General features: G+C 46.4%; 1 protein-coding gene across 5 annotated transcripts in view; it reads right to left on the bottom strand.

The window, feature by feature from the left end:
• LOC133415624 (glutamate receptor 3-like) overlaps positions 1-20,763 on the bottom strand; it is a 53,371-nt gene that overhangs the window by 24,981 nt on the left and 7,627 nt on the right. For all 5 annotated transcript variants that reach the window (XM_061701806.1, XM_061701809.1, XM_061701808.1 and 2 more), the window contains exons 3-4: positions 16,948-17,187; positions 4,496-4,683 (exon numbers count right to left, since the gene is read on the bottom strand). In XM_061701806.1, the coding sequence (XP_061557790.1) occupies positions 4,496-4,683; positions 16,948-17,187 (428 nt within the window). The remainder of the gene's footprint in view (positions 1-4,495; positions 4,684-16,947; positions 17,188-20,763) is intronic.

The raw sequence follows: 20,763 nt of genomic DNA, 5'->3' as shown, positions 1-20,763 counted from the left end.
CAGGCGAGAAGCCATGTTGCCGCCGCCTGCTCCTCTGCGTTAACCTCAACAAGTGAAATAAGGTCAAGGCTGCAGCAAAAAGCGCCCTCTCGCTCTGCTTCCTCTCGGCAGCGGGTCTCCACCCGCCCCCGTCTCACCGCCTCCTAATTAGCACCGAGACGTTGCAGTGTGCCTGTTACTGCGCGTCACTCAACTTCTTCAACGGGCAAAACAACATCAACTCTCCTTACTAAACGCGCTTTACCGCTGCGCATTTCCCCTCTCAATTTTTCCAGAACACAAATGCAGGCTTAAAAATGGCGCTGTGGAGGTGGTGAGTTGTGCTTTTTTGTTTTTTTCCTCTCCCCTCTCTTTTCACTTTCCGCACACCCCCACAGAGCGCAGTCAAGGCAATGCGATCATTTCAAATGCCCAGAGTGTCTATCCGAGCATATACGTGAATTACTCTTCCACAAAATTCTGTCTTTACAAAGATAATAGTACACTTAGTTTGGATCGCTGTGGTAAGAGAGCTATTCATTTTATGCAATGCTCATCCTTCGGCGTGGTGTCAGAGTGACACTGAAAACGGATGCCTCGCTGCCTGATTCGGCGTCGCGAGTGCCAACCGCTCCTCATACGACGCAATGCAAACGACTGAAGGCTTCGACATCGGAACAATCCTACTCCCGATCAATACCGACCCCACCGGGCCAACCTCATTCATTTTCATTTTTATCCGATGAGAAATGGTGGAATATGTCGAGGAAGGCACCTATGTGCTATATACTATTTACTATACAAATGACATCATTCTGAAAAAGAAAGCAAAGGTCAATCAAACATGTCCTCCTTGACTTTAAATTCATAACTCTCTGACTTTGCAATCCAAAGTGATTATTATAGTTTTTGCGTTGGATCCCATTAATTGCTGTCACACAAAGAGATTATTATAATTATTATTATTATTATTATTATTATTAGTAAGCTTATCCAGTGTCTTTCATTTTTGGTCTTTCAAAAGAGTTTGCTCTTGTCCTCTATGAGTGGATTTGTTCTGGGGGGGGGAAAAAAAGCATGCGGGCATAACAAATATTTTTAGGATCCTGATGCTCTAGTTACCCCCCCCCCCACCCCCCTGGGATGACTGACTGCTTTCTGAGAGCGCTTGAAGCCGCCAGAAAGCTGCTGGAGGTCACTGGAAGCATCACAGTGGGGAAAAAAACCCAATACAACAACACTCAAGCTTTCTGATGAAACGGCCTTCTATGCAGCAGACGGAAACGAAATACACAAAATCGTCTCCCGCCCGTACGCGCAGATGCTGCAAAATCTCTGCACGTTTGATTGTCTTATTGTATCTAGATATGTAAATATATAAATGGGCACGGGTCGATCTTTCTTTAACTGATTTGAAAATAAGTACCGCAAGGGCTGCAACCATCTGTAAGCCGTAGAGCAGGTTTACCATTGTGCCATCGGACTTGAATGATTAATGACTTTGTAGTATCATGTTTGCGTAGCACAACTTAAGACGCTGATTACTTCATGGCGCTGCATGAATGGAGCGAGCGGACTTTTGGATGATGCAGTTCTACACGACTGCAAACTCGGTATCGAGTACTCGTTAAGGCTGCCGACGCGAGCCGCCGATACATTGGCGAATCATCATGTGCGTCGTCGGTAAGAAAGAAAGAAGAAGAAGAAGAAGAAGAAAAAAAAAAATTCCTGTCATTGTGTTCACTGAAATCGAATGTATCAAAAGTACTAGCGGTATTAGGACTAGGTACTAAGTATCGGTGAGTGGATACTCGTACAGGTATCGAGTTAAAGAACATGATATCCGACATGCCTACTGTGAACCCATATAAATATATGATCGCCTAATATTATCACAGGTCATTTATTTGAAAAGGGGGATCGTCAACAAATAAATGCTTGCAATATCCCGACGTTATCAAAAGCGAAGACACTCCGCAATGTTGCTATTTTAGCTCGAGACAAAGTCGACGCACACGATTTGCTTTTGCGGGCCACGAAAAACATGAACCTGTGAAAAAGATATACTTGTCGATGATGAAGCTCTCGTCGAAATGAACGACAAATAAGCACAAGATAAAAATAAACAGGTTGCCCAAAAACATTGCTTTCCTACCTGCACTCTCCTATCTTCCCGTTATTTCTACGCTCTCTGAAATGAATCATTTCGTCAAGCCCGAAGGTTGAAAGTGCTGCTTGACGCGCACATCAGTCATCACTTCATGTTCTTCAGACTTGTGCTCCTTTGCCATTCAGGTAAGAGCAATCAAGAATCCACCGATACCTCAGCTATGTCGTAGCATCGAATGCATATCACATTCAGAGGAAAGAAATGTTTCAAACCACGTGTGAGCATAAAATAGAAGAGAGCAGTTTGTTATTTGTACCAAAATGGGGGAAATTCCAATTTTCGGGCAGCAAAGTGGATACATGCAAGAAGAAGAAGAATATAGAAAATGTACATGAGTTCTGTACCATCATTTTTCCAGACAATGTTCCAATTCGGACTTGCATGACTTTGGGGACATTGGACTCTCGTCGGCGTACTGTTTATTCGATGGAGGTTCTTTACGGACAAAATGCCAAACCTTTGTTTATTGCCGTGACTCCGGCCGGGGGCGACGGACGCCTTCGGGAGGTGGTCAGAGAGCCCGGCGGGAAGCGGAACACGGAGCCAGCGCGGATACAAATATTTTTCCCTGCTCAAATGTATTCGCCCGTTCGAGGTCCGCATCACGTCGAGAATAGAGAGCCGACGTACACGTGAGCGCAATTGAAGAGCTGAATCACGACGAGCGGAACGCGATGACTTCCTGACGCCTGGCTGATCTCGGCCGTCGCGAGAGATCTTCCCTCGGGCGAGGAGGAGAGGCTATTTATAGAAGGCTCATTGTTGCTGTTCTTAGTGTGTCCTACTTACATTTGGAGCGTATATTACATTAAAGCGTGTTCGAGTGTTGACGTCACGGCTCACATAAGGAATCGTTTCGTCTGGCGGGCCCCTTCGGAGGGGACGCTTGGCTGTCACGTGACGGAAGACACCACGGGCGCACGCGCACGCGCACAAAGGATATTTGCTGGCAGCGGAGCTATTGTCAGCAGGACCACTTGTCACAATTATCTGATAGGATAATGACCTCCCCCAACTTTAGCTTTGCATCTGTGCGTGTTGACATTATTTCATAAATCAACCATGCATTATGTATCGGTGCACAGAGGGTCAGAGGTTTTGTTGCAAATTCAGGCAGGGTTTCCTCACGAATTGATCCTTTGACGTGGATTACAGAAACTACATGTCGCAACGGAACAAACATACTGTATCCTAGAAAAGGTGGACCCCAAAAAAAAGATGTATCGATAAAATAGATCGTATTACTTACAATCAATCGAATTTGCTTTTCACCGTGAAATGACGATTTTAAAATGTAGGTTTTGACAAAGTTGTGCAATTATTGTCGCATTTACTTCAGTCAATATTTACTGGCAATTTCAGTTGGAGTCAAATTGCAGCCTCAGCCTGAGTCTAAAAAGCATTAATATGGAACTATTTGTCTTTTTTAAATATATATATATATATATATATATAGAGAGAGAGAGAGAGAGAGAGAGAGAGAGAGAGAGAGAGAGCAGCATCTCTGCGGGACTTGCCATTGTTTTGGAGTGACACCGCAGGGGGGAAGTGGAATAGACGCAGTGACACTGAAACTGGCGGAAATATGATTTCATCCTAAAATCACACGAAGCCATGCTTTGTTTGCATTTTCCATTTTCTGTAGCCATTGTCCTCATTACGGTCGCAGGTGAGCCGGAACCGATCCAAGCGGACTTTGGGCGCCAGACCATCGTAGGAAACAGAAGAGAAAAAGAACCATTTGCACTCAATGAACCTAACGCTTATTTTTTTTTGCGACGTGGGAGGAAGCCCGAGTATCTGGAGAATCAAACTCCGAGCCTCGGGATTGGGAGGCGGGCCTGCTAACCGCGAGGTCTACGTTTCAGCGCGTCATAAATGAACAGAGACGTGCCTAAAACGCAATCGCATACGTTTTGTGTTGTAAAAGAGCAGCTCGTGACAATTGCGGCGAGTTTCCGCCGTAAACATTTTCATTCGAGCGCAAAATCGAATTCTCAATAGCAGATCGGCCTTATCGTTGAGAAAGGCATCGATGATGTCAAATTGCCAAAAGTTATCCTGGAGGGCGATCTGTCAGGATGTTTTCCTTCTCGCGCATACAGAACCTCTTCCCCGACGTGACCCGTGGGGGGGGGGAACTGCAGTTCACCGAGGAACCAAATATGAGGAGGCTGTTGAATTCCCACTCCCGCCTCAAGCATAGCTGACTTCAAACAACAAATGATAGCAAAGCTGCAACCACTTTGCATGCTTTGAGGCCACGTTCCAAACGAAAACCAGGACGCAGCAGAGCATCGATTCCACGACAGAAAAAAGAGATGAGCCGGAAAGCGGGCCGCCTACCTGCTCTAGAACGGAGTTGATCCTGTTGACCTCGCAGTCGACCAGGAAGCGTTTCTCCTGCCGGCGGTCCATCTCCTCGATGACGCGTCGATACTCGGCGGGGTCGGCGACGTTCCCCACCGAGCGAGCCGTCACCTGCCAGTTGTTAGCCACGGCCGACTCCATGATGGCCTGGAGGATGGCAAAACCTGCCGGACGAACACACGGGCACGTTCAGGTGCAACGCGCTCGGCGCGCCCAACTACGCACTGTCAGGTTGCGTGAGTAGCGTTCACGTTGGTTTCCCTGCAGCTGACTACGTTTGTCACACGCACCGTGACTGCCGTGGCAATTTTGTCTTTGCTTAAACCTTTTCACACGATGCCAGGTAGCTTTGAACGTTTTTTTTAAAAACTGCATTTTATGTTTACTTTGGCTATCGTTGTCTGATAGTTCCATTTGTTTGCTGATCTTAAATAACGAGTGGAAAGTATGCATAGAAGGTGGGGGGGGGGGCGGCGTAGTATGTTGTACAGCGTCAATTTAGGGGAGGGTCTCAATTACCAGCACATTTTCACTATTTGCACTGAAGCTTGGTCCCTAAACGCATGCAAATAGCGCACGGTCACTGAACCGTATACGCATTCGCTTTTTTTTGCGCTTCAAAAGTCGCAAGACACAAAGCTGCGTAAACCGAAACGGAACATGAATACTGGAAATCTCTGGTTAGTTAAACTGGTGCACCTCAAAAAGTGGCCGGTGTGTGTGTGTGTGTGTGTGTGTAATCTGCAGCTGAAGAAGCACTTTTAGCGAGCACAATGGAAGTACGGTAAGCGAGCGGCAGCTTTACTTTGTCGATCTCCGTGGGCTCGAGTGGGAGCGATCGGGTGAGTCATACAGAAACGAGAGCCGCTGTTCATCCGGCCGAGCGGCAACGCGAGCGGCTGCACTCGCATCAGCACACGCGGCGTCTTAGCAAATCTTCGCTCTGCGCCTGTGTGGCGTCTGCAGCTTCCGCAGAGCAAAATTGCTCTCGTTAGCTTCACCGTGTGATAAGTGTGAGAATGGCGGGCAGACCACCTCCTTGTGAGTTCGGGGACCTTCTGTGCGACTACTGTTACCAGTCTATCCTTTTTTTTGGTTTGTTTTTTTTATCTGTACTTCTACTTAAGTACAGCGCGTGAGTACTTTTACTATCTGTGCACGGGACAGCAGTATTGATAATATCTGGATGCGTATGTATTGTAAACAGCAGGTCAAACCTTGGCGCCGTCTTGTTTTTAGAAAGAACACATTTTACGCCAACGTTTGTCCGTGTGTGTTTGGAAAAGATTCGGCCAAAACTACAAAATCAATTGCGATCAGACTTTGCGGAAGAACAACAATGTCCTTTTTTTCCGACGGTCGGGACGAAGTGGTGTACAAAGGCGGGAATTCATTGGTTATTAACGCAATTGCTGCCTTTCAACATTCCGGGGACAAAGCGCCGGAGACTCGCGGTTATTTATAAACGTACAGCATCGTATTTTACTTGTGGGTCAAAGGAATACGATCGTGACAAACATTGACTGATTGACTGCAAGTAAGTAGGTCACTGCCACATGCCTGAGGCCACGGACCTTCCTCTATTTTTGCATTTTTTATTTTTCCCCCCCAATTGGTCCACAACAACTCGGTCGACGTGCTGAAAAACAAAAAGGTGACATTGAAGTGATATTTAGTTTTAGTAGCATTAACGGATGTAGCCAAGGTCTCTTTAAGGTTTCTACGATACCAGAAATGTTCCTCGTGCACTTCCAATCCTGCGAAAACTACAAATTGTGCACATTGAAACAACAAACTGGGAAAACCATTGATTGTGTTTTGTTTTTTTATGGGTTTTTATAGTATACAGGGAAGTCCAAATTGTGCACAGTCGTACCATGTTGTGGCGCGACTTGCCAGGCAGCACTGAACTCTACTGCAAGAGAGGCAGCATAATTAACAGGAGGCGGGAGGAAGAAGAAGAACAAAAAAGAAGACGAAGAAGAAGAAGTGGACGTACAATACAGGCCCACGCTTACGCTTTGCAGTTTTGACTAGTCGTTGTTCCCACGGAGAATATATGCCTGCGGGTATTGCTGTCGGCTCTGTTTGCGCGCGTTTGCTGAAGGCGACGTGCCGGCCGCTGACCTTCAGAGGTCACGCGCGAAGCGAGCGGCTCTCCGCTCGGCCGTGGCCTTTAACGGCAAGCGCGTCTCGACGGGCGGCGCCGCATCGGCCGACTCGCGGGGGGTTTGCCGATAAGAGGCGGCCGATGGCGCCGAACCGCTCCACAATCTGACATCGTTCGAGTGGGCCCAAAAAAAAAACAAAACGGGAATATTAGTGGTGGCAGACAGGCAAAAACAAATGGCTGAGTGTTTGTTCTCCTCCCACTATTCGACTCCCGAATACTGAACAGCATAAGCCCGGATATGCATAACATTTGAAACGGATTTGTAAATGAGAGTTTTAAACGTGTTCCTTTCCCCCCCACCTGACACTAAACTAAGATAAGCGGGATATTTTGGACTTAAACAGTTTTTCATTTCAATCCCAATGAAGAACTAAAAGACGGAAAATAATAACTGTGACCTCAAAATGTCAAAAGCAAACAGCCAAAGTCGCTTGGTGAGAATCAGAGCAGTTGTGATTCTTCTGGTCCTTCTGCTCTTTTGGTTGACTTTGTAAACAGATGGCACCTTTTACCAGCGCCAGCAGGCAGGACGACCATCAAGGACATTTTACCAAGTCAATTTATTCTGTCCTGCCGTGAGAAAAAAAAAAAAATGCATCGTCAAAATGGAACCTCATTTGACAAGCTACATGCAGCTCAAAATTAGCACCAAATGTATGATTTACACCAGGGAGTCGGATATACTATAGCGATACTTTATATAATAGCTACGTGTATGCATGTATATTCGTTTTCACGTTATATCGTCACATTCAAACTCACTGGGAGTCAGCACGCACCTGCCAGCATTTAAAGTGCCTCTGATGAACCACAAATAAAGTTCAGCTGTTCAAGTGGGCTGCGATTGGCTGCACCCCGCCTCTCGTGCAAAGTCGGCTGGGATAGGCCCCAGCCTTAACGAGCAAGAGCAGCCGGGAAAATGGATGGATGTTCTAGTAGGCTTTTCCTGACATTTTAACACGGAGTTTCAATGTCCATCCATCCATTTTCAACACCGCTTATCCTGGTTAGGGTCACGGGGCGCTGGAGCCTATCCCGGCTGACTTCGGGCGTAAGGCGGACGACACCTTGAACTGGTCGCCAGTCAGTCGCAGGGCACATAAAGAGACCTAGTGGGAACTGAACCCACGCCGCCCGCACCGAAGTCAGGCGAGTGTACCACGACACCATCAGCGAGCAGTTTCACACGGCCCCTTCCCCGGTTATGCGCACTTGTGCAACGACATTATCGCAGTTGTTGATTTTTACTTTTTTTCAATCGAGTTGTACAGGTCACGTTAACGGTGGAAAACGATTTACTGTATCTCGGTCTCCTTTGTTTTACCTCGCAAAAAGAACAGGGGTGTGCAGACTTTTTATATCCACTGTATCACGACATGATCTTTAGATTTTAGAATAATGATACAGAATATTCTATGATAATATTTCATTATTTCCTGACAGAATTGCCCCGAACAACATTTTTCCAATCTTTCCTGATCGGCTGCGCGATCATGGATGACATTTTTCTTTTGTTCTGGATGACTAACGAGCGAATCGTCATGACAACAATCAAGACGCGCAGGAGGTATTTCTGGACGCCTTCCACTTGGTTCTGATCCAAATTAGAACCGCTTGGCAGTCCGTGCTCCTCTGAGTGCCAGTATTTGCGTGTTTTTGACAAACTTGGCAAATAAAGAGGATTGTGATGAACGGAACATCTATGTTGTGAAACCTCCCAAAAAAAGAAAAACTTTGATCAAAGTGAAGCCTTTTTTCATATACAGGGTGAACTGTGTTTATTTTCCTCAGCGTACCAAAATAACAAACTGACGGTCATCTCGCCCGACCGCGGTTCTTCAAGTCAATAGTGCAGCGCGTGCAGCGTGTAGCGTGTGTTGAGCGTCGTCTCATCTCTGACTCAGTCTTCCTCCCGCCTCCCCGGAGGAGGCGACCTCTTTACGATCCTAAAGGAGCCCTCTGTACCACGTCGTGCGCCTTAAATCCGAGAGAGCTCGAGAAATATCCAAACGAATAAAGGGGAATGTTTTTAAGCAGGGAAATAGTTTTCACGGTCGGTAAAAGAAGATGAAGAAATGCCTAATGATGGCGTAAGAGGACGTTTACGCGCGCAATTATCCCAACGCAGATAACGGCGGCGCTCGATCCCGTACGAGGTGGAGGCCTCGCAAATGAGAGCTCATCCAACAGATCCTTCCTTCTCAAACAGCCACAGTCTATTTGCTGACAACATGTTGCGCGTCCGCACCTCGGTTTCCTGTTTGCGATCGTCGTCGCGTTGTAAAAGCGAATGGACAAAGAGAGGCGACGAACAAACAAAGCCCACTTTCAAATGTAACGGAAGCCTTTTTCCGCTCGCTCTCGTCCTCTCTTTTCTGAAGCAAAGAAAAACAACGTTTTCTCTTGGGGCGAGCAGGGAAGCGCGTGTCACATCAATCTCTTTCATAATGCATAAAGACGTGCGCTGTAATGGCTTTTCGTTATCCTGAAAGCAAAAGTCCTGAAATAGATGAGGGGGAAAAGCGGCGGCGGCAACTGAGCCGCACCGCAGTCTTTCATAGTCACCTGCTTTCTTAAAGCGCCGAGGTTAGCGCAGATTAGATATGACGAGCTGGATGTAAGGAAAAACTGCAAAGGGGAAATTCATGAAGCAGAAAGAAAGAAAAACGCATGTTTGACAGCCAGGCTGACAATGCTTCTTGGCCCTCCGTGCCATCGCCTGCTTTGTGACGCGGGCCGGCCACGAAGCCTTTGCTGACTCCTCTGTTCCTTCCTTCCTTCCTTCCTTCCCTCGCTCACCTCCTCCTCCGTACACTTTCATTTAGTCCTCCCCTCCACTCATTTCTGCTGTTGCCGAGTCGCCGGGACAACCAGCTGAGCGATGGAGAAATTGGGCCCCAACTGTCATCTTGGTCCTGGCACATAAAATAGAATTCTATGTGCAAGCGGAATTAAAACAGCACTCGATCTAATATAAAAATAGAAGGCTTCTGTACATGTGTGCGCGTGTATGTGTGCTACTCAGTCATCTCATGTGGAAGTGCACAGACTCCGGGGCAGGATCTTTGGCTCGCATACACTTGAAATGCATCAATCTCCCCCTCCTATTGCGCTGATCTTGCAAAAAAAAAAAAAAAAAAAAAATCGTATCTTCTCCTCTTCCTCTCTCTAATAGGCGTCCGCATATAGGCGTGACCTGAGGCCCGACTTGGCAGCCTCGTGTAAACGCCCCGAGATCGTCACACAGCCTGCGGCGGGAGTTTGCTCGAGCCAGCATGTAAAGATGATAACAGTTATTTTATACTTAAAGCTTTTTTTTTTTTTTTTTTTTCTCCAATGCAATTCATTAGGGACATCTTCACCATTGACATATCGAACATTATCCATTTACAAAGATAATAATGCTCACTTTTGATTCCAAAATAAAATAACCTTTTTTTTTGTTTCCATTTTTCACGAGCTGAACTCAAAGAGTCTTAAGTAGACAAAAGTCCTACTTCTCTTAAAGACTGCCCACAAAGCTGTCTAAATCTGTGTAAGAGAGCACTTTTCCTTTGTCACATGTGTGACATATCAGATGCGGATTAGACTATTAGACATGACTGGTTGTTTAAACCGCAGCCTAGTAAACAGTAGAAACAAGTATTTCTTCTTCTGTTGCTTTAAATGTCATTGTGCGTCCAACTGGAAGAGCTAAGATGAAAATGAGGGCAAAGCACACAAGTAGGACTGCACGATATTTTCTTTGAGCATCGTCAACGCGATGTACATGTGCGCAATTGTCACATCGCAAGATCTGCTGCGGCGTTGGTGTACTGCAGCATACAGTAAATAAACTGCAATACTAAATGTGACCAGCAGAGGGACCTATTTGGACACGCTCAAAAGATGAAAAGATTGTACACCGACGACTGTATTTCCTATTTCGCTCTTTTCGAATGAAACTAGGCCGGCAGCTGTGCGAGTGTGCGAGGCGCGTTCAGGGACATGGCATTAAACGTGAGTGAACGTGTTCTTTTATAATACAGTCCATAATTGTAAAAATGGATTACAAGGGAAATTGTTATTTGTGTCAGAAGGCTTTAGTTGAATTCCTCATTTAAAAAAAAAAAAAACAAACGAGTTGAAACTAATGGTTTTGAGATTGTAGGGTGAAAGCTGGAGCTGGCTACTAGTGTGGACTGCATGGATGGCAACAATGGGAAAACGAAAGGCCAGTATTTGGACGAATTGAACTTCGAACTAGCTCGCGTCGGAAAACACCGACACCCAACCAACTCCCAACACTGATCCTGTATAATTTCACATCGCAATATATATCGCAGGTTTGTTTTAAAAACAATCGCAATGTCATTTTTCCCCCCCAATATCACGCAGCCCTAATGTCAAGGTTATAACCATGTGTGAAAAGATTTGTGAAAAAAGTTGCTCCATTCAAGTATCCAAGTTTATACTTTGCTAAGTGACCGTACGCTGCCACTGGATGAGCACACGCACGCACGTTGATGTACACGCGTGTGCATGTGCACGCGCACGCGTGCATTTGACGCTGCTGAAGGCAACAGGAGCCGTCCGAGGTCCTGAGGTTCCCAACCGCGACTGTAAATTCTTACTTGTCCACGTGTGGACAAGAGTGGAGCTGGCGGTTACACAGACAAGCACTTACAATGTGTAATATTTGCAATTCCACAAACAAAGAGCTTAGTGTTAAGTAGGTCTGTTAGATGAAGACACGAAGAGTGTTATAATTTTAGTCTGCAAATACTGAATAATCCAGGCTAAGAAATACCGCTTTCAAAAGTCACTCGCCTTCTACTTTTTATTTTTTGACAGTATTCGGGCGCATTATGCTGCATGAATGCGAATCGACGCTGAATTTATCAAATGCCGGCAGGCAGGGAGGCAGAAAGCCCGTTAAGCTTTCTGCCGGATGTTATTTCCAAGCTGCACTGCCTCTGCACGCGTGGACGCGCACGGATCAATTGGTGGCGTTTTGGGCGTCTGAGGAGAGCGTGCGCTTCGTAACACTTGCTTTTGCCAGCGGTTTTCCCCCAGCGGCTGCTGGTTTCGCTGCAATTCCAAATTGTAATTGTCGGCGAATGGCGTCGCAATGTCGCACATGTGACGGCCACTCAAAATGCACAGGGGTTTCCAGGTGTGTTGAGCCACAGCACCGCCAAGCTGGACTGATACAGCATCTTGTCTGTCTGTAATCCAAATGATTCCCCTGAACAGCAGAAGATGGGCAAAATAAGATGAATGAATCCATTGACCGTCAAGATTTCTTTCCACTGCGTGGAAATGTTTCTTGATGAATCCAATCTTGATGCCAGGGAGTCCAAATGGAGCGCACTACGAGCAGCACAGGCTCAGCGGAGAACGACGACAACAAGCTTTCTACTGCCGAGCTGAGTTGAGCTACAACCTCTGCTGCGCCAAAGATGAGGGAAAAGGAGTTCAGAACATTCAATTCTACCCAATTATTTGAGCATTAATATTCCTCAAAGGTGATCAAGGACATTTAGTCGGAGGCCCAGCCCTAATATGGATGTGTAATATGTTCTAATATGTTCTTCACACTTTGAATCCAAAGGTCACATTTTGTGTCTATATCAGAATCAGAATCAGAATCAGAATCATGTTTATTTGCCAAGTATGTCCAAACAAATATGCACATGACAATGAAAACAGAATTGACAGGACTGACGTCATCATCTGTCGAGCGCAAGGAAAGCGCAAGGCCCCGTTGTATCGTCAGACTTGTTTCATTCGATTGCACGTTTGTTTGGAAAAGCGGCTTTCTCGTCTGCGTCTTAGTTGTGGGGATCACTTGAAAAAACTGAAAAGCACCCCAGAGAGTCGCTCCTCAGCTGTGCCGTCACGTCACAGTTTCGTCCTCCTTTTACGCTTCCGCGTTTCTGTGCCATAAAAGAGTTCTTGACGAGGGAAGAAAGAGGCTCATGAAACTCCAAGCGCGGGTTCAATGGATCGCTGCCGTCGCCCCAATATTACAAAGTGGGATCAAATCAAATCTCAACGATGTGCGATTGAAGGTGCGCTCGAGTGTTTGCAGCTGCTTTGAGGCATTTCCACTTTCTGTTAATGAGCTTGCGCGCCCGACCGCTTGAGCGGCGAGCGATTCATCAGACGTTTCCTTCAAGAGACCAACGTTGAGCGGAATGTCACTGGCATCACCGCCGTTGCCGCCGCGGTCGTTAGCTTCAAGAAACGTGGCTGTAACATTCTGGGCTTGAACGTACAGCACAACCGAGAGAAGATTTGACGGTGTGGTGCCGACCTCCATTTGCAATCCTCAATTCAATTTGGAACGTCGGAGGAAGCCGGAGTAGCCGTACTCGCTGGCGGTCGCGGGAAAACCCACGCGAGCACTCGGACGACGCGCAAACTCCACACAGGAAGAGCGGAAGCTGAGATTTGACCTCTGAACCTCAGCTCTGGCAGCCGTGCTAACCGCTAGACTAGCAGTGTGTTCAAACGTACGAAATGTTGCCTCCTGTCGTTGGGAGTCGCTCGATACGACGACGCCGTGTTCGGGTCACCTCGTGAAATACGCCGCGGCGACATTTCAAGTGGACGGGATGCTAGTTCAAAGTCATCGAAATGAGATTCAAGTCATCGCGATGAGATTTGAAGTCAACAATTGACGAGAGGATCCCGATTGACGGAGAGAGAGCGACAACAATCGAGCGGGGCTCAGTTGCTACGCCGGGACCGGGATCCTCGCATAACTCGGTGGCTTGATATCTCATCGTGACGATTTGAATCTTTGAATCTTTGGCTTTAAATTGCATCCCGGCGACTTTAAATGTCGTCGTGACGACTTCAAATCGCGTCTTGGCTTTTTTTTTTGTAACCTTCTCTCACCAGGTGACCCGAATACGCCATCGTACTATACAACAGCAAATACTAGCAAAAAATACATTCGCAAAGTACACATTTAGGACGTACACAAATGTACAAAGATGTACAAATAAAACGCGTATGATACATATGAGCAATATTAGTGCTTTAGAATGTGTTCTAAGCAATTTCTAAACTTTTTCAAAGCGTACCCTTATGGTCTTTACCATTATAGATTCTTCTTCTGTGGTTTCATTTGTGAACACTATGGTTATTTTCCATTTAGCCAATGATCGCGATGTTGAAATGAAGAAATCAAACGCAAATGCAAAGCGATTCGGGCGCGGGGTTGAAGCTTTCTTTTTTTGGCAAAATGAAATTGCTCATGACGGCAAGTACAATTTGCAGTAAATCAGCTGCGCGGGAATAAACCGGGCAAGGTCCCGGTCGAGCGGCCAGCTGGCGAAGAGCAGATGTCGAGAAGTCTTTTGTGCCGGCAGGCTGCCGACGGAGGACGTTTCAAAGCGGATGACGTCACACTGCAGCAGAGAAACGTGCGACGCTTCTCTCGTCTTTTTTTTTTTTTTTTTTTTTTTTTTGCGAAACTGCCGTCTTGAAGAGACCGGCCGTCTGCGTCTGCGCCTTTTGTCTCACTCATCATCTTCAAACAATACATTGCGGCGTGGAGCAGGACTGAGGGGGAGGGGGGGGGGGGGGGGGGGGGGGGGGTGACTAAACTCATTATTCCCGAATCGTAGTCGGTGTGTCAGTTGCTTTTAGATCAGCTGCTGACTGCTGTCACGGGGAGACGTCGCCGTCGCCGTCGCCGTCGCCATCGCCATCGGCATCGCCATCGCCGTCGCCGTCGCCGTCGGCATCGCCAATCACGCGCTCGCTACGCTTTCCAATTTGAACGATACATTTGTAAATTAAATGTGCGGTTCAAACATGCGTACTTGAAATGGTTTCTATGGGACTCAGTTTTGTCACGCCTTCGAAATCCAATTTTACAGTTCGAGTTTTTTTTATTTTATTGTTCTAAGTCATTTTAGAGAGTGTGACACTACAGTGAGGGCCTCTTCCCATTGAATAATGCCGCTCGAAGTGATAATTGGCCCACTTGAATATCGCCCCAATGAATTTTTTCAGAATTTCTGCGAGATTCGACTTCCTCCTGAATGCGTTTGATGCGACTGACGACTTTAGGACTCTCAAATTCTTGCACACCAAACTCATATCGCAACAGAAAACGATTTCCGCAAATCATCTGGCAGCACAGATTTGTATTTGTCTTTTTTTAAATAACGCTCACTAGGATGTATGTGGTCTAATCTAAGAGCCGGTTGACGAACGTATGAACTAAGTCCTTGTCTCAATACTTTCGCCCGTGCATCTGAACAGAAACGGAGCCTCCCGCTCGCGCCCCGACTCGTCTTTCTTTGCAGAAACTCGAGCCGCCAAGTGAACGAGTGGTGATTGCGTTGCGGCAAAGGCCAACATCGGAAGGCTAACGCGCCTCTCGGTAAACACAAGCTGCGCGGCATGTGGGAATCCATCCTCATCTGCGCTGTTGACACTGCGTTTGAAGACGGAAGGCCGACGACGCGACGCTCTTCTGAGAAGGACGATCGCGATCGGGGGAGCGTCGTCATTTTGTCACCGTCTCAGCGGCGGCCTCGTGATCAGCTTCTGCAATCTGCCGCGGAAAAGGTGTCGGCCGGCTCCACCAGACAAGCGTCCTCGTCCGCCCAAATTTGGGGCCATCTTTCGAATGAGCTCAAACAAGACTCCAAAAAAAGCGCATTTGCTCTTCTGCTGGTGTTATCTTTTTCGAGAGTCCGTTTCATGAGTGAGCAGATGATTAGACACCCTCCTGAAAGGGAAATATGGAAAGTGAGGCGGGTGGGGGGCAATGGAAAAGGGAGTGCTCTTGTCCTAGAAATGCTCTGTGTCCGTTTAAAAATACTCGGAATATGCACTTGCGAACACGCTGGCACATTTACGAGCAAAATGTTCTGCATGTGAACTTTAGCACCTCATTCACAATGTTAAACAGACGGTATATTGCAATTCGTATAGCGTGGACTCCCGCTTGAATATTGAAAATCTGGCCATAATTCACTGCCATTATAATTGCATGCCTTTTTGTTTTTGAACCCCACATTTCTTGAATAAGAAGCGGGAATAAAGCATTTATCAGTGTTGGAATATGTTTTTTTTTTTTTTTTTTTAAAAGATGTGGGGTGGGTGCCGAACTGTTGAGTATGCGGAGATAAAACAGCATCCATCCATTTTCCATACTGCTGATCCAGTTCAGGGTGGCCGAAAACCCACACGAGCACAGGAAGAGCATGAAAACTCCACGCGGGGAAAGTCGGAACCCAGATTCGAACCCTCAACCTCAGAACTGTGAAGTGCGAACCGCTCGTCCGCCGTGAAAATCTGAATCAGTGGTAAAAGTAACTGCATTAAACTCCAGTATGCTCTTAGAAGACACGTTGGAAAAATTGAAAAAAAATCCATATTAAAACTGGGTTATAACAACATTCCTTCTGAAATGTTTTTTTTTTTTCAACTGACTTTTGCTACACTGTCACCAAAAATGACATGTTTCTCTTTTTCAGGACAGGTTTTGATGCTAAGATGATTTTTTTTTTTTTTAAATCTGATTTTCACACCAAATTGATTCCATTTTTGTGACATTGTCGGTTGACTTTTGTCAATGTATCTGATCTGAGATCTGAGGTTTCTAAGAGAAATCCTTGTTTGTTTAGTCATCAAATGTGACAAACTTCACTTACTGAAAATTGAACAGCAGTCATTGATAAAAGTAAGTAACCTTCCGACTGTTCGTGTATTTAATTCCTAACAAGGAAAGACTCAAATACGTTGACACAACAACCCAAAAAAAAAAAAAATCAATCAATCAATAAAATGATTTCCCCTGCGGCAACAACGTGGGTCAGTCGAAAGCCGGCGTCCGCGGATGTGGACCCTCCGAGAGCCGAGTCCGTGAATAGCCGGCCTGCGTGAGTGCAGCAGGGAGACGTGCGGCACGCGGGGAAGATACGATGTGCTGCGTACGCGATATCTTGATGTAAATGACAAGCGACCCAACGAGGCACAGAGAGCGCCGAGGATGAGAAGAGGCGGCAGATCGGCCGCACCTGCAAGTAGACCGACTTCGCTGGATGCCATTCGACGCTATAATGAAGCAATTTAGGATCATTAAAGGCGTCGACTGAAACGTATCCGATGATCGAGGAGAGTTGGATTTACGTGCGAGAGACTCATCGTGCGCACGCTGTAATTAAGAACAGATGTGCAGCTCTACTCAACTGTCATCTGTCAGATGCCGCGAAGGCGAGCGTTCGGGCCGGAAAGGAGCTCTTACCTCTCTCGGTGTCGTAAAGGTAGACAAACTTCTCCCACTTGTAGTGGTCCAGCAGACTGAGAAGGGCGCCCCGCAAGCCGGGCCTCATCTGGATGACGAACTGCGCGTCGGCGTCGATGGGGAAGCTGGGCGTGATGAAGGAGGTGTGCAGCGCCCCGCAGAAGGAGGTCAGCGTGTTCACGGACTTCCTGTCGTAGAAGCCGAAGATGGCGTAGACCCCTCGGGAGAACTGAGAGCAGACTGGCGACACAGACGGAAAGGCGCGTCACCGAAGGGACACTCCGACAGTCGACAATTACCGAACCCCCTCGGGCCTTCTCCGCTGAGCCACGTTCGCTATCGAAACTTTGGGATTTGTTCCATTTACAACACAGCGGTCCGCTCGCCGCCATTTCGTAGCATTTGTTTGGGCTGCTAACAAACAACGCCAAACACCACAGACGGGCTAACAAATAAGTCTGGTGTTGCGATGCTATATAACCCTTTAAGCGACGGACATTTGCACTTAAACTGTGACGCAACACATGCGGACAGACAAAATAACAAAACTCACTAGCATATATTCTTTATCCTCTGTGGAAAATGATTACTATTACTGCAGCTCGCTGAGTCAAACTCTTCTTCGTGTCTGTCCCTCTCTGTATAATTCTGCCCCCTCGTGGCCAAGGTGAAAAGAGCAGAAGGAGCAACATCATGTCCATTGAAATGAAGCAAAAACGCTGTCACGCTTTACATTCAATTTAATGATGTCACTACTGTATGTTTTTTTAAAGTACAATGTCATAGAGAAAACATTACAAACATTTTTGTTTTCGTCGGACGGGCCGGAATGGATTCATTACAGTTGCATTTCAGTGGTTGATTTGAGTTACGCGTTGTCTTGAGTTACGAGTGCGGTCACAGAATGAAGTAAACCCGTATCTCAAGGCTGCACATCTTCATTGTCGATGATTTCTCTTTTGTTCGTGGGTGTTCAATTTCGTCCATGTCGGCGCAACATAAAAGTGACAATTCTTGAATTGAAGCTGCAGCATCTTTTGCTGCTCAGGTCGTGTCGCGAGTGGAAAACTAAATCCACAGAACAGATCGTCCGATTTGACACGGCGCTAAAGTTTTTGCACAGGCGGCCCTGCGCCTGTGGGAACGAAACAACTTTGGAGTATCGGCTACGAAGAAGATACCCGTCATTTGTTTTATCGCCGAAAGGAGGCAGAGCTTTTTTTTTTTTTTTTTTTTCCCCCCTTTTTCTTCTTCTTTTTGTACTGCTGCTGCCCATAATTCTAAGACGGGTTTTGAGGACATGATTAATAGCAGCGAGCGGCGCCCTCATTACAGGAGCCGAGTTTGTGCCGGTGGAACGTTTTGTGCTGTGTTAGGCTCCCGTCCAAGTTTCGACTCACTTCTACAGGTACATCTCAATAAATTAGACTATGGGAGGAAAATCCAATGAATTCAGTACTCATACATTCGAGCGGTTTATGACACACTTGCAAATTCCTGCCTAATTTCTACATTCAAAATCATTTCCATTGACGCAGCGCGGCAAACTACAACCACAACACGAAATCTGTTTTGGAATTCATTCCGAGCTGATGATCCTGTCTGTTGTTGAATTGCGATCTCTTTTGAATATGCAGATGTACCCGATCAAGTGGAGGGAGGATGAAGGGGACCGTCTTATGTGCTCGCCGTTCATCCCTCCTCATCCTCGCTTCCTTTGTTTCAGGTCTTGTCGCACCGCAAAAGGTAAGAAAAGGAAGAAGCAGAAGCTTTGTGGCCGCCTCCCGTTTTCCAGAGACCCGCGAGGCTCTCGAATGTCGCAAAACTCTCCATTATGTTGCTCTGAAGCGATTGTGCGTGCGCATCTCAGAGCTGAGGTGGGGAAGAAATGGAACACAGCGAGGGACTTACATCCTTCTGTATAGACAAGAGGAGAAATGAGACGTGTTAGAAAAGGATTCACACTGAGATGGTAGGTGAGGTGAGAGGATTGAAGTGTGATGGCATGCCACCTTGCACACAAAAAACGTGACAAAGCAGCTCCACTTTTCGGGTGGGAAAAGTACATTCGCAGCATTGTACTCCCGAGCAACACGGAACATTAGCCTGGGGTTACCTAAGGTGTCAGAGGGCTACGACGAGTGACCGATTTGTAACGCTGGAAGCGCGAGGCCATATCCGCCTGTCGACTTGAACGCAGGCTCACCGCCGCCGCCAATATACCGTAGATGTTGAAACAGTGACGCAGGGAATGGGATCATCGTACGGTCGGAGAGAGTAACGCACATTTTCCTCTCCGTCTCTCGTTTCAATTGAGCATCTAAAGCAATTGGGTCAAACACAGACCGGCCCGCTTGCGAGTACAATCCGGCCCGCGGGAAGAATTTGAAATGTTGCGGTGGTGGGGACTCGGCATCATTTTGAGAATGATTTTGCTCATGTAGGAAACGGAGTGATTGAGTGAATTCCTAGGTCTTCATTGGACTGCTTTCATTTTAAAGTGCAACACTACATTTTTCAGTTCGGTATACCATAATCATTTCACACTCAAAAAGAAGCTAAAGTGCAATGTGTCTCCTGCAAAGCAGAATTCTATGATCTTCCTAACAACGTAAGGCATCCAAGACGAGCTCGTAACGTACGCGAATAAATGTCAGTCATGTTTTGATTTTCAAAGCAGAAAAGCCGAAGCTGCAGTGATGTGAAAAGGTGAAAATGGTTTGTTGTGTGCTCTTAACACTGACTTTTAAACAAGACTAATGAATAAATGAAAAACTCAACAACAAAAAGATTCAACTCAATCATCCAAAATAAGAAATAGAAAAGTACAAAAGAAAAGAAAAGAAAAGAAGAAAAACATGTACAACAACATTTATGACACAAGCACGCTTGTTTTCTCATGCCAGCGAGAGTTTTCCTCTGGTTTCCCACAGAACTAAAAAAAAGAAAAACGCGCAAGTCAGCTTCGTTGACCAAAGTGCTGGCACGCCATCTTTATTCAGTCCTCACGTCGGCCGCCCGCTGTTCCTCGCGGACGCCTTAAATGCATTGTACGTGCGACAAATATTCAGTAGTATCGTTTGCTCTCCCGTATCGTTCGAATCACAGTCAACTGTTTTCTCCATGCCGTTTGCTGCACAAGTCCGGCGAAATCTTTTTTGCTGTTAGCAGTCTTTTTTCGTTCTTTTAAAAAAAATATATATATATATATTTTTTTTTATTCCAGTCGCCACGACGGCAAACGCCCACCTCGACTCATCGTTCTGTCGCCGCACCGTCGCAGTGAATGTGTTGGTCAACGGCGCGCTGCGCTCTGCTGAGTGCAGTGCGAAAAGGCCTTTTTACCTTCAGGGATGCACTCCAAATGTACACCTATTTTCCCCCCACTTTTTAATCCAGTGAACGCCTCAAGGGTAACTTTCAGGTAACACTGCACGGGCAACGCTTCAGCAGATAGCATTGAAAAGTGCAACGAGGTACTGACGCAATGTTGTCATAACTTTGGATTTCCTTTTGAAAGACTTGTTTCAATCATGCATTTCAACAAAGACGATTCATTCCACCCGTTGAAGCTCAAATACACGTAGCCACAGATTCAGTAAGGGCCGTGCGGTTTTCTTCCTGGCTGTTTTGTTGTTGTTGTCGTTGTTGTTGTTTAATGTTACTCTGGGATTGGATTGCGGCAATTGCGCAGGTGGTCTTAATTTGGTGGCCAGTACATTTATAATGCCTGTGCGATTCCAGCGAAGTGATTTACATTCACTTAATTCATGTTGTGGTGCAATTTGTTCCAGATGACCAAACCCTGAGATAACC

Source organism: Phycodurus eques, chromosome 17, assembly GCF_024500275.1.
Source record: "Phycodurus eques isolate BA_2022a chromosome 17, UOR_Pequ_1.1, whole genome shotgun sequence".
Taxonomy (NCBI): Eukaryota; Metazoa; Chordata; class Actinopteri; order Syngnathiformes; family Syngnathidae; genus Phycodurus; species Phycodurus eques.
This window is presented reverse-complemented; position numbering and strand designations above follow the sequence as displayed.